Source organism: Temnothorax longispinosus, chromosome 1 (genome assembly GCF_030848805.1).
Source record: "Temnothorax longispinosus isolate EJ_2023e chromosome 1, Tlon_JGU_v1, whole genome shotgun sequence".
NCBI lineage: Eukaryota > Metazoa > Arthropoda > Insecta > Hymenoptera > Formicidae > Temnothorax > Temnothorax longispinosus.
In genome coordinates, this window is record NC_092358.1 from 13,795,940 (window position 1) to 13,808,556 (window position 12,617).

Below are 12,617 nucleotides of genomic sequence, written 5' to 3' on the forward strand. Positions count from 1 at the left end.
TTTTGCAATATTCGCAATAGTTAATGAGTTATTAATTAATACGTCTGAATGAATGAGCGCATGAGAAGCGGTAGGCCGGACTCGGCAGGTGCGCGCGTGGGCGCGCGGCGAGTCGGCAAGCTTGCGTATGAGCGCGTGCCGCACGCCCCTCTCTACTTGCCGCGTGACCACGCCCCTTGTCACTCGCCGCTCGGCCACACTCGCGCTTGCCCTTGCCGACTCGCCGCGCGCACACGCGCGCGCCTGCTGAGTCAAGCCACTCAAGCCTACCGTTTCTCATGCGCTCATTCGCTCAGATGTATTAATTAATAACTCATTAACTGTTGCAATTATCGCAAAATGGTAAAAGACATTTTTGTTTATCTCGATCCTTTTTATCTCATCACGAGCATTAAATACAGTGCGTTGGGACACCCTGTATATGTAAAAATATATTCAAAACTTGAAAAATATATTTTAATTGCAATATATTAACACACATATATGCCTTCAGATATAATGGATTATGGTATACGATGCCACTAAAATGGCAAAAGAATTTACTTATTCCGTTGCGAAAGTGTTTAGAGCCTTGTCGTTTATCCGCTGGAATGATATACATTTTCTCTTTACAAAGTTTTACAACGGTAAGAGAACTTATTAATTATCATAATTCATAATGTTTATAAATAATAAATACAAAAATTAATAATAGTCCAATTTTTATAAAATACACTGGTTGACAAAATTATCACAACATTAAATTTATATCCTTTCGCATAACGTCAAGTAAATAAATTTCCGCAAAAAATCGTCATATTTCAAAAATGTTTTTTTCATTCTAAACTTTAGAATCCTAAGTAACACAATCTGCCTATTGAGAACGAGCATAATGACGTCAGCTGGCCATAAGCCGGCTCGTCAACACGCGAGACATATGTATGCTCACTCAGTTTTGTCGATATAATTGTAAAAGAAACCATAAATTAGTGTATAGTAAAAAATGATTCATGTTTCTAACATTGTTAGAAATCTGCAGATATGCAGACTCAACTTTGTCGTCTCGGAATATCGTGGAAGAAAAGAAATTACTACAAGCTGGACATCTTGTATCTTGTGGTCGTTTACCGCAAAGCAAAGAAGGAACGATACAATTAATTGCAAGATGTTTGCAAACATCTAGCTTGAAAAGCGGAATTTCCTCACAAAATTGAAGGAAGCATCTCAACGAATGGAAAAATCGTTAAAATGTGCTGCTCCTGCAAAGCAGGAAACAGCGGACGATGTAAACATGTTATTGCAGCACTTATATTTTGTCAAAGGTATGTATATTTTTTATGTAAGTTGAATCTTATAATTTTTTATAATAATAAGCTTTTGTATGATATGTAAGTAAAGTTTATAGTATCTACATATGACTTTGACAACTAATATTTTTTCTAACCTCAATGAACAGAAAGTTTTAAAATATAATTAGTTTATCTCATATATAACTGTCAATTCGCATGCAATTTAAAAAATTATTCTAAGACGATTAATTAATGCATAATTTAGTTTTTTTTTTAATGCATAATTTAGTTTTTTTTATTTTAATGGATAATTTAGTTTTTTTTATTTTAATGTTTCATTTCTTTTTATATTTTAAGAGTCGAACTTTCGAAACTTGACGAACTGTCATGCACTGATGTCGAGTGCTCCTGGAAAAAGAAAACCAAAAAAGCATTGCGACAGTATGAATCGATGCCTTTACTGGATCACCCTTGCATGCAATACAAATGTTTTTTGATAGCATTTGATGAGAGTGAAAGCCAATTTTTATTAAACTCCTCCCTTTTTTCTGCAGACACATTAACTACATTTACTTTTATTATTTGCATGCTAGGGTGATCCAGTAAAGGCATCGGTTCATACTGTTGCAATGCTTCTTTGGTTTTCTTTTTCAGGAGCACTTGACATCAGTGCAAGACAGTCCGTCAAGCTTCGAAAGTTTGACTCTTAAAATATAAAAAAAAATAAAACATTAAAATAGAAAAATCTAAATTATGCATTAATTAATTATCTTAGAATAATTTCTTAAATTGCATGCGAATTGACAGTTATATATGCGATAAACTGATTATATTTTAAAACTTTCTGTTCATTGAGGTTAGAAAAAATATTAGTTGTCAAAGTCAGAAGTATATACTATAAACTTTACTTACACTACATGTATATATCATACAAAAGCTTATTATTATAAAAAATTATAAGATTCAACTTACATAAAAAACATACATACCTTTGACAAAACACGAGTGCTACAATAACATGTTTACATTGTCCGCTGTTTCCTGCTTTGTAGGAGCAGCACATTTTAACGATTTCTCCATTTGTTGAGATGCTTCCTTCAATTTTGTGAGGAATTCTGTTTTTCAAGCTAGATGTTTGCAAACATCTTGCAATTAATTGTATCGTTCCTTCTTTGCTTTGCAGTAAACGACCGCAAGATACAAGATGTCCAGCTTGTAGTAATTTCTCTCTTTCCACAATATTCGGAGACGACAAAGTTGAGTCTATATATCTGCAGATTTATAACAATGTTAGAAACATGATTCACTTTTACTACACTGATTTATAGTTTCTTTTACAATTATATCAACAAAACTGAGTGAGCTCACATATGTCTCGCGTGTTGATGAGCCGGCTTATGGCCGCCATATTGGCCAGCTGACGTCATCTTGCCCGTTCCCAATATTCGTTGCGACAGCAAAAATGTGACTAATATAACGTGCTGCCAGCCTTAATTACAGCTATTTAGCAGCAAATGCTATTTTGCTAGATTTTTAGCTGCAAAAACGCTATAACAGCTACTAAAAAAGTCAAAAAATGCAGTTACAGCTATTTTAGCTATATTAATGGCTATACAGTCGTTGTGACAGTTAATGAAAAAGTCAAAATGCAGCCACAGCTATTTTAACTGTTTTAATAGTTGTAAAGTTGATGTGACAATTGTCAAAAAAATCAATACTAGCCGCAGCCATTTTAGTTACATTAATTGGTATAAAGTCGTTATGACAGCAATAACAAAAGTCATAATTTAGCCATAGCTATTTTAGCTGTTTTAATAGCTGCGTAGAGTTGCTGTAACAGTTGTCAAAGAAACCAAAACTAGCCGCAGCCATTTTAGCGAGAAGAAAAGCAAAAACTAAAATACAGCCAAAATAGCTGTAATCTGGTTGTAATTTGTATGCCACAGCGAAAGCAAAGAGTAAAATGACTATCAATTTTAAGGTTATACTTAGCATGTATCAGCGATGGTCAAGCGGACTCATGCGTTCATTTATGCGGCTCTACAATTATTACTTAAGGATCTGTGTGTAGTTCTGTAATCAGTATAGGAGGATAAATTTGCGTCTAGTATACTTTTGCGGTAGTATACTTATACTATATGTACATTATAAACTGTAATAATTTGCAATAATTAAGGGGGCACATACTTTTCTCGGATTGAAAAAATCGATTTTTTTGCATATTTTGAATATTTAATGTCTTAAGAATAAAACCCTAAAGCCGTTTTTTGAAATTCGAACAAGTATAGAAGATACAGCGCTTTGTACTGCGCGGCGCACAGGCATGCAGTAGCTCTTTGTGGAGCGGCGCGCAGGTAGAAAGACGGCCCCTTATAAAAACCGATCAAAACAGTTTCCTTTTGTTCTATTTTGAATGTACCCCCATCTGCAGACTTAATTTATTTTTCTTTCAACAGATGACACTGTAATAGGTTATAGGGTCAAACTATATTCAGTCACTTAGTGTCAGCTGTGTTGTGCGTATCGCCAAGTTGTTTGAGTGTTCTTAATGTCTAAATCGAAAGGTTCCCGAGAAGCTCATTGTAGCAATGAATTTCGTAAAGATACGAGGCGTAAACAAAGAATATCGATCAATCAATGGGATGTGGAAAAAGAAAAAAACACCACTTTAAATGCTGCGAAAAAATTGAAAAATTGTACCAACGTGTCAGTGGCAAAAGATAAAAGTATCAGTTACCGAATTTTAAATTTTAACTTTGTCTTTACTGAAATTTCGCAATTTGTAAAGTGTAAAGAATGTGGAGGCGACATAAAATTTTATCCGGAAAGCACTCGAGGTCTTGGCTTCAAGATAATGTTAACTTGCCAACTTTGCAAACCGAGACTTATTCCTTCTTGTCCACAAATCGGTTTGGCATTTGAAATAAATCGTCGTTTTACTTTTGCTATGCGCTGTATAGGCCAAGGACCAACCGGAGAAAAAATTTTGCGGATTGATGGATTTACCGCTTCCTGTCGCCCAAAAGTCGCATGATGAAATTTAGAAAAACATTCATGTAGCGTCTAAGGCTGTTGCTGAATTACTTATGAAAGATGCGGTAAAAGAAGAACAGCTGAGGATGAGCTTGGAGCGGGAAGTGGTGGAAGATGTTACGGAGCTGGCGGTTTCTGGAGACGGGACATGGCAAAAGCGAGGATTTACTTCTTCGTTCGGTGTTTGCTCTCTAATCGGTATTTATTCGAAAAAAGTTCTGGACATTAACATCAAGTCTGCTTATTGTAAAGGATGCGAAACTTGAGTAAAAAAAACAAGGTACTGAAGAATACGATGAATGGAAAACTGAACACGAACCAATCTGCCATATAAATCATTACGTCTCATCTGGCAAAATGGAAGTGGACGCCATGGAAGAAATGTTTCAAAGATCCGAAAAACTGTACGGAGTAAAATATACGGACTATATTGGCGATGGCGATTCAAAAACTTATGAAGGTATCATCGATTCCAAACTATATGGAGATAATGTGGTTATAAATAAAAAGGAGTGCATCGGACACGTGCAAAAATGAATAGACGCGCGATTCCGAAAATGTAAAAAAGAAAATAAAAGTACTGGTGGCAAAAACAAATTAACTGCGAAGATGATTGATAAGCTCAGCGTATATTACGGTCTTGCAATTCGTCGAAATTATGATTCAGTGGAAAAAATGCGAGACGCTATCTGGGCTACATTCCATCATTATAGTTCAACAACAAAAGATCCGCAACATCAACTCTGTCCCGAACGCTCCGAATCGTGGTGTGAGTGGCAACAGGCAAAAGCTAACCGGCACTTTAGACAGGTACGAGCAAAGTTTCAAAACCTTACCTGAAAAGGTTTTTAATGCGATTCGCCCTATTTATAAAGACCTGTCTAATGAAACGTTGCTAAATCGTTGTCTTGGCGGGTTTACCCAGAATAATAACGAAAGTTATAACAACTTAATTTGGAAAATTACACCAAAAATTATAAACAGCAGTGCTCGCATCGTTGAAACAGCAACTTACATAGCAGTTTGTTTATTCAACGAAGGTGCGACATCGTTATTAAAAATAATGAACACGATGGGAATTAAAATCGGGCAAAATGCAGCGCAATTCACAGCGTCAAGCGATACTCGTCGAGTCAACCAAGCGGACATTTGCGCGCAGCACGCGACTCGAAAGGCCCGAGTTCAACGTCGACTTGCCAAAAGTCAATTGGAGGATGAAATTTTGGCTAAGGAGGATTTATTTTATAGGCCTGGAATAGATGATTTCATGTAAGTTGAAAGAAAAACAGTGTTATTGTAGTGTAAACTTGTTGTAAAACTTTAAAAACGTTTTTCTGGAAACCATGTTTTCAAAATCGGTACCGGCTGAAACTCGAAAACGGCTTGACCGATTTAAATGAGGTTTGAACCTATCGCAAGTATATAAAATTATCTAGTCCCTGTCGAATGCTTTTTGCAATTTTTTAATTATTTATATTTGTTTTTTAAGAAACAAAATGAAAATTTTGGCTAAAAATCGATGTCTTAAGTTTGAAAGTCCGCCATTTTGTTAAAAATCAAAATTTCGGAAATCCCATTCGATAGGGACTAGAAAATATTATAAACTTTAAGACCTTTTTTTATTTTTTGTCTTCAGATAAACCAGATTCCGCCGGTACCGCAAAACCCTACATGACAAGCAGGGCCTAGGGCGAAGAGCTGTAGGGGAAGGGGTTTCCATCACTAATAAAAAAACAAAAATCAGGAAATGCACTTTAAAATATGTACTTTTATTTGCGAAAAACCCGATTTTCGTATCTTTTATATTTTCGCCGGATATTAGGGAGAGGGTAAGAAAAGCAACGTTAGTGATGAAGAAGACATGGAGCTTGGGAGAAAGGAAGTTTGCGAACAATTGGGGGAGGAAGATAATGTTGTTCGACAGCTTAGTAGGGAGTGTGATGGTATATGGGGTGGAAGTGTGGGGTTGGTTAGAGCATAGTAACGTGGAAGGGGTGAAGGCACAATATCTGAGATGGTCACTAAGCCTGGAGAGATGCACACCAGGTTATGTGGTCTTGGAGGAAACCAAGAGGGACAAGATAAGGATAAGGACCAAGCTGGCGGTTAACTTTGAAGAAAAGGCAAGACAAGGATATGGTCGGAGAAGATGGGTGATGGAATGTATTAAGGAAAGGGAGGGAAGAGGAACATTGACAAGAGGTAGGTCGGAGAGAGAAGAATACTTAAGTAGGTGTGGAGTACAAAAGGCGGATCTGGAACAATGGAGAGAAAGAGGAAGGTGTGTGGCAGAAGAGCTAAGTAGTAAAGATAGAAGGCGACAAAGGGAAGAGCAAGAGATACTAATTGAGTGGGCCAGATACAATAAACGATACAGGAGGATCAAGGTGGCTGGGCTCCCAGAATACTTGAGGAGGAAGGGGGAGAGTGGTAGTCATAAAAGAAGGGCAAGGGCTAGATGCGGGAATAAGGAGTTAAAAAACAAGTACTGGTTGCGAGAGGAGGAAAGGAATTGTAACGTATGTGGCAGGGAAGAGAGTACTCTAGAACATCTGATGGAACGGTGCGTATGGAAAAGTACTAGCAGAGTAGTGTTGGATGATATAATAGGCGAGAAGGAGACAGAAGGAAGTTACAGATGGCTTAAGGAGCGGAAGGCTAAAAGGAAAGAGGAGAGTAGGAACAAAAAGGTTGCACAGAGTCAAGTAGGACAGGGGGTTAGGTTAGGTTGTAAGTGAACGATACGTAATCGGGCTACGGGGTACGCGATTTTGTCTTGTAAGTCATCGGTCGCCACTCGGTTTAACCTCAAACCACCGAGGAGGTAGGTAGTTGTAATGCAAACGACACTATAGTTGAACAATTTGTTTAAATAATTTTATTTTCAGATCCCGCCATGGATGCCTCGTCAGCATCGCCTGTACTCAGGATACCGCTAGGTATGGCCTTCAACGGCCAGCCAGGGACACCGGTTACCGCGACAACCGCTTGATCGGGTATATACGCGTTAATATTTCTTTAATCCTTCCTCCTTTCAGGTTCCCGCCACGGATGCCTCATCTGTGTTGCCTCCCCTCGAGTCTCCGCTATCTATCACCAGCCTGCCTCGCCTATGGAGCCAAGATGGCGCGACAACCGCTTGATCGGGTAAGTCCCAGCATTAGGATAAATTAACTCAACTAATTCTCTTTATTTTCAGATTTTGTCAACAGCTGCTTCATCTCCGCCGCCAATGTCATGGATCACCGCTGCTCATCGCTGCCCAGGATCACCGCGTCCGTAAGATGTCGCGACAAAGGTAAGTATGAGAATTGTCGTGATAACTGCAATTAATGCCGTTTCTTTTCAGGTTTCCGCCACGGATGTCTCATCTATGGCCTCCTCCGATGCAGCAGCACTGATGACCTTCGACCCGGGTCACCGCTAACACCCAAGTTGGACGACAGCCGCTTATTCAGGTAAATTGAAGGTAAGTAATCGATAACTTCGTATATATTTTCACAAATAATTCTTCCATTTATTATTAACTATCGTTTCACAATGGTGGTGGTTCACAATTACTGTTGCCGCGCAAGATGGCGGTCGCACGTCTCGCAAAGTGCGAAGTTTCCGTTTTCGGTACGCGAAAAACCGTTTGCCTTTCGTATCGGCGACATGTAACGCTATGTGCGGGCGTTCCCGTTTGTTCCGGACGCTGTGGTAAACTTATAATCGTAATCCGGTACGTATTCGCGATAGTTACTGCGACACGCCGAGATATACGCGCGAGAAGGATGTTACCTATACGAGCGCCCACGAGAGACTGCCTCGAGGAATATTCCTCTCTCGGGCTCTCTACCTCCGAAGTTTTATTCCCACTATGGGGTCTCGGCCGCTTTCTCGCGGTAATTTTACACGCTACGCAGTTACAATAGGTGTTTACGACTTCTGGCTTGCCAGGTGCGCGCCAGATGTTCCCGATGGAAATTTCCGCCGCCAGTACCCTATTTGTGATGCGCTTAATCGGCTCCCGGGTAGTGGTTTTTCACCACTTTAAAATTTCGACTTTTGAGGGCGCCGACCCGTGCGCACGTCCTCTCCTACGTCCCTAATGCCGGTTCCGGGCCGACTTCTCGGAGAAGACGTCCAGGTCGCTTTTGCCATGCCCACCGATGACGGCGACCCCCGCTGCTTGTTCCCACGGTCCCTACCAACGATATTCCAACTTAGTTCTCGTAGCCGACGTCCGGGTCTATCGGTCTCGGCGACCGTCGCCATAAACCACTGTCCGGGTGATCGGATCTCGACCGCGACCTGTTCCCCGGGTGTACCAGGTCTCCCACAGGACGCATTTTCGGCCTTTTCCCGAGGATGACGTCCGGTCACGATTTCGCGGGTTGTCGCCCGAACTACATGTCCGGGTGCTCGGATTTCGCCCGCGCTCGGTTCCTAGGGTGTACCGGGTCTCTCTCTGGACGCATCTTCGGCCTTTTCCCGAGATGACGTCCGGTTCACGATTTCGCGGGTTGTCGCCCGAACTACATGTCCGGTTGCTCGGATTTCGCCCGCGATCGGTTCCTAGGGTGTACCGGATCTCTCTTTGGACGCATCTTCGGCCTTTTCCCGAGATGACGTCCGGTTCACGATTTCGCGGGTTGTCGCTCGAACTACATATCCAGGTGTTCGGATCGCGGCGCTTTCGCGTGCGCCTCTATTTGGGGACCTCGTGAGTCGGCAGAAATGATTCTTATTCGCGCGACACGCGTGGTTCGGGCACTTGGTGCACGCGGTATGAAGATTGTGTGTGGCTCGACTGTTAAGGAGGCTCTTACCTCGATCATAAAACGACAGATCAAAATTAAATTATGTTGTAAAGTGAACCACAACGAACCGATGCCCAAAACTTTAGCATAGGTTGACGATAAAAATTTTAAAAATATCAGTATTGAAATTCGCATTTTTAACACAGGGCATATGGTAAACACTAAAATTTTTACCGGAAGTGATTTATTTTCTTGGCAAGTTTGCGAGCCAGGTAAACAAAAAACTAAGGAATTGTAGTTAAAATAGTAATCTTTCTAATGATAAGAAGAAAACTTGGTGTTGACGATGAGTTATAAAAGATATTGTAGTTTTAATATGACGTACGACAGGTTAGGCGAATGATCTTCCGAGTGTCAAAATCCTAACCTCACTTGCACATGTCTTTTCTCTGCGCTGTATGGTAGCGGCATAATTATTCTCTCGCGCATTGACAACCTTTATTTTCGAGAATTTTCCTTTCATTTTCCCTCTCAGCATTCTCACGTTATATCTTTCTTTTGGCTCCATCTCTTCATCGCATCAATCGCTACAACGCTACACGGCTACACCTCACTTAGCTGCAGACTGCTACAGACGACGTTGTAACACGCGCATGTTATTATTCTGCTCTTTAGCACTGACGTAGTCAACTGACTTATTGTATAAATTTTAATATTTACACTAATAAAACATATAACTTACTCTTACACTATGTAAAAATCATTATTTATTTTTTTATTTAATTTTCCGATAATTTGTATAACCAATTATTAATGATAATTTTTCGGTTGCTACATTGATTAGAGCAGCCGGGTAAGAGCTTCCTTAAGTTAATTTGTGCGTTACCGCGATCCACGCACATACCCCAAAACAAAATAAAAACATAATCCCAGTCGGGACCGGGCATTGTCATGCCGAAAAAGGAAATTAAATGATGTGGATCGGGAGGAAAGGACTTAAGTGCTAGGTGAGCCGCTGCTCGGCGACCGCTGTCGCATAGTCGCATAACTTAAGGTAGCTGTCTCGCTACGTGCTAGTCATGTGACTGTTTGTAGGTTTTCACGTTCAGAAATATATTTCAGGCAATTTTTACTAAGGGAAAAATAATTTTATGAATTATAGTGTAAAATTTCATACGTGACAAAGTATGTTACTTTTTCCAAATTATGTGATTTTTCTCATTTGACTCCGTTTTGATCAGCTGATCATGCGAGTCGTCGAGAAAGGTTACAAGTGAGGTTACATCTTCTTTTCGATTGAATTTTGACAATTACTGAGAAAGGGTTTCAAAACGCATGACAGAGGTGTCAATCACTATCCAATTCGGCTAAGAAGGACGAGCCCCATAACCTGCAACTACAGTGATTAGCCAGCGGCGTTGCCAAGTCTTCGCAACCTCACCTCGACCAAAAAATGTCTGCTCGATTACCGCATTTTCACTAAAATAAACTAAAAAATTAGCAGCGAAATCTTCGGTAACCTATATATTTTATGGTTGCATCGGATTCTTCGAAATCTAATGTACAAAAAGCAATGTTTTTTTCTCACTTCATCTAATCGAAAAATACGAAAATATGTGATTGAAACCGTGATAGAGCCTTCTTTTCTGTATGAAGTAATGCAAAATTTGTGATTTTCGAGATCGATTTTCTAGAGTAAATAGTCGGTAAGGAGCCACAGAAAAAATCGACTGCAAAGCTGATCATATAATTTAATATAAAAACCGAAATCGAAAACTTTATCTAATACATGCCCTGACGAGACAGCTACCTTAATTCTATTAGTGCGCCGGACGGAGAAACTTAATCTACGGGACTCTACGGTCAAATAAATGAAATAAAATAAATTTCCACTACTATGGCCAAAGGGGTTTGGGCTTCCTAGATAATTCCGTCCTCGGAGCGCTCGCGATAATCTACTCTACGTCGGGTACGTTTTCCTCGTCCCCTGGGATCTCCTCTCCCGAGGATGGTCTCAGTACCTCTTCGGTCGTGTCGTCCCGCTTGTTCGGCACCGCTGCATGCGGCACCGCCGTCAGTTGCCTCGACTGGTGCCCCACGGCACCGCCCGCAATGCGCGGGGCCACGTCCCATCTGCTGCGTCACGTCTCCTCCCGGGGCACCGATGTCGCCCGTCGGTCCACGCTCCGCCGTTCGTCGGGGAAAGAGCCTCAGAACCACTTAAGGCTGGCCCAGCAGCTGCGCCCGTGCAGTTTTGGCGCACGGCTTCAAGGTCGGAGGAGTGTGAGTATGTGTGTGAAGAGGTCTCCCGCAGGAAAGTCCAACCAAGTCCCCGCGAAGGGGTGGGAGGGTTCAGTATGTGAAGGGTCGCATATGGTTAGGTCGGGTAAAGTAAGAGAAGATTTGTAAATGGTTGGGTACGTCCCTACAAAACGCCATTTCTGTAAGTCGTCAGAATTAGAAATAAATCATACTACTACTATATTTTCGCCGAAAAAAAATTGTGAAATATGCTATTTTTTTGGTCCGAGAAAGGTATGTGCCCCCTTAATTATTATCTATTAATTATTTTAAATATTTTAGTGTGGCGAAGGTCCCGGATTGTCCGAGGTTCAATCCCAATTGAATAAAATTTTTTTTTTAATTCTCGTTTCAATACTTTTACATAATGTTTAAATTAAAATTTAATTTTTATAAAATATTAATTTACATATAAAAACATTCTTTGTTTATTGGTTTGTTTTTCCGTATTCCGACTGCTACTGCTGTAATATTGCTGTAATCTTTTCATAGCAAAATGGTTGTGCAGCCAAATGGCTGCGACATCATCTACAAAGCCTAAAAATGTTGTCCCACTTTTGCAGCTACAATTTTGTCAAAACGTCATAATGACGTTGTGACAATAACTGTGCTAGACAAAAATGCTGCAGTTTAAGCTGCGACAACGTTATCGCAGCCGTTCTAAAACTTCATGTGCTACTTGGGATGCTTTTTTAGAACTTAAGACTTTAGAATCTAAAGTCTTTACTTTAAGGAGCATTTGCCAGATTTTGAATTTATCCTCTTCCTTCTTGTCATCTTTTCAAAAATAAGGATGCGTTTTCATCTTCAAAAAAACACCATTACTTTTGGAAAGATGGCGGAAGGAGGATGAATTTAAAATTTAGCAAACGCTCCGTAAAGTAAGACTCCTTAGAATAAAAAAATCATTTTTCAAATATGATAATTTTTCGCAGAATTATGCTAATTTGAAGTTATGCGAAAGGACTCCGCACTAAATCAATAGGCTTCTGGTCACATTGGCTGAATTTTTGATATGTTTTAATTTAAGGTAATTGTATCGCAAAACCCATTTTCATAAGAATCTTTTAAAATTTGAACAGAATGTTAATGCAAACACGCTCTACACACACGTGCAAGTAGAAGAAGCTTGACTATACCAAAGTTGAAATAATGGAAGTCAAACTTAGCACTTTTTACATGTATCGTAGGACGAAAACGGCTTCCCATATCATGTTTGTAATTGTAGCGATCAAAATACTTATACAATTTTAATGAAAAACAAAGAGATAAC

At 40.0% G+C, this 12,617-nt stretch overlaps 1 protein-coding gene and 1 pseudogene across 2 annotated transcripts in view; both read left to right on the forward strand.

Moving 5' to 3' along the window:
- Positions 1–12,617, forward strand: part of LOC139809977 (odorant receptor 13a-like) — a 602,938-nt gene that overhangs the window by 531,398 nt on the left and 58,923 nt on the right. For both annotated transcript variants that reach the window (XM_071773316.1, XM_071773309.1), the window contains one exon: positions 494–626. In XM_071773316.1, the coding sequence (XP_071629417.1) occupies positions 494–626 (133 nt within the window). The remainder of the gene's footprint in view (positions 1–493; positions 627–12,617) is intronic.
- LOC139810019 (uncharacterized) lies at positions 4,416–5,574 on the forward strand (annotated as a pseudogene).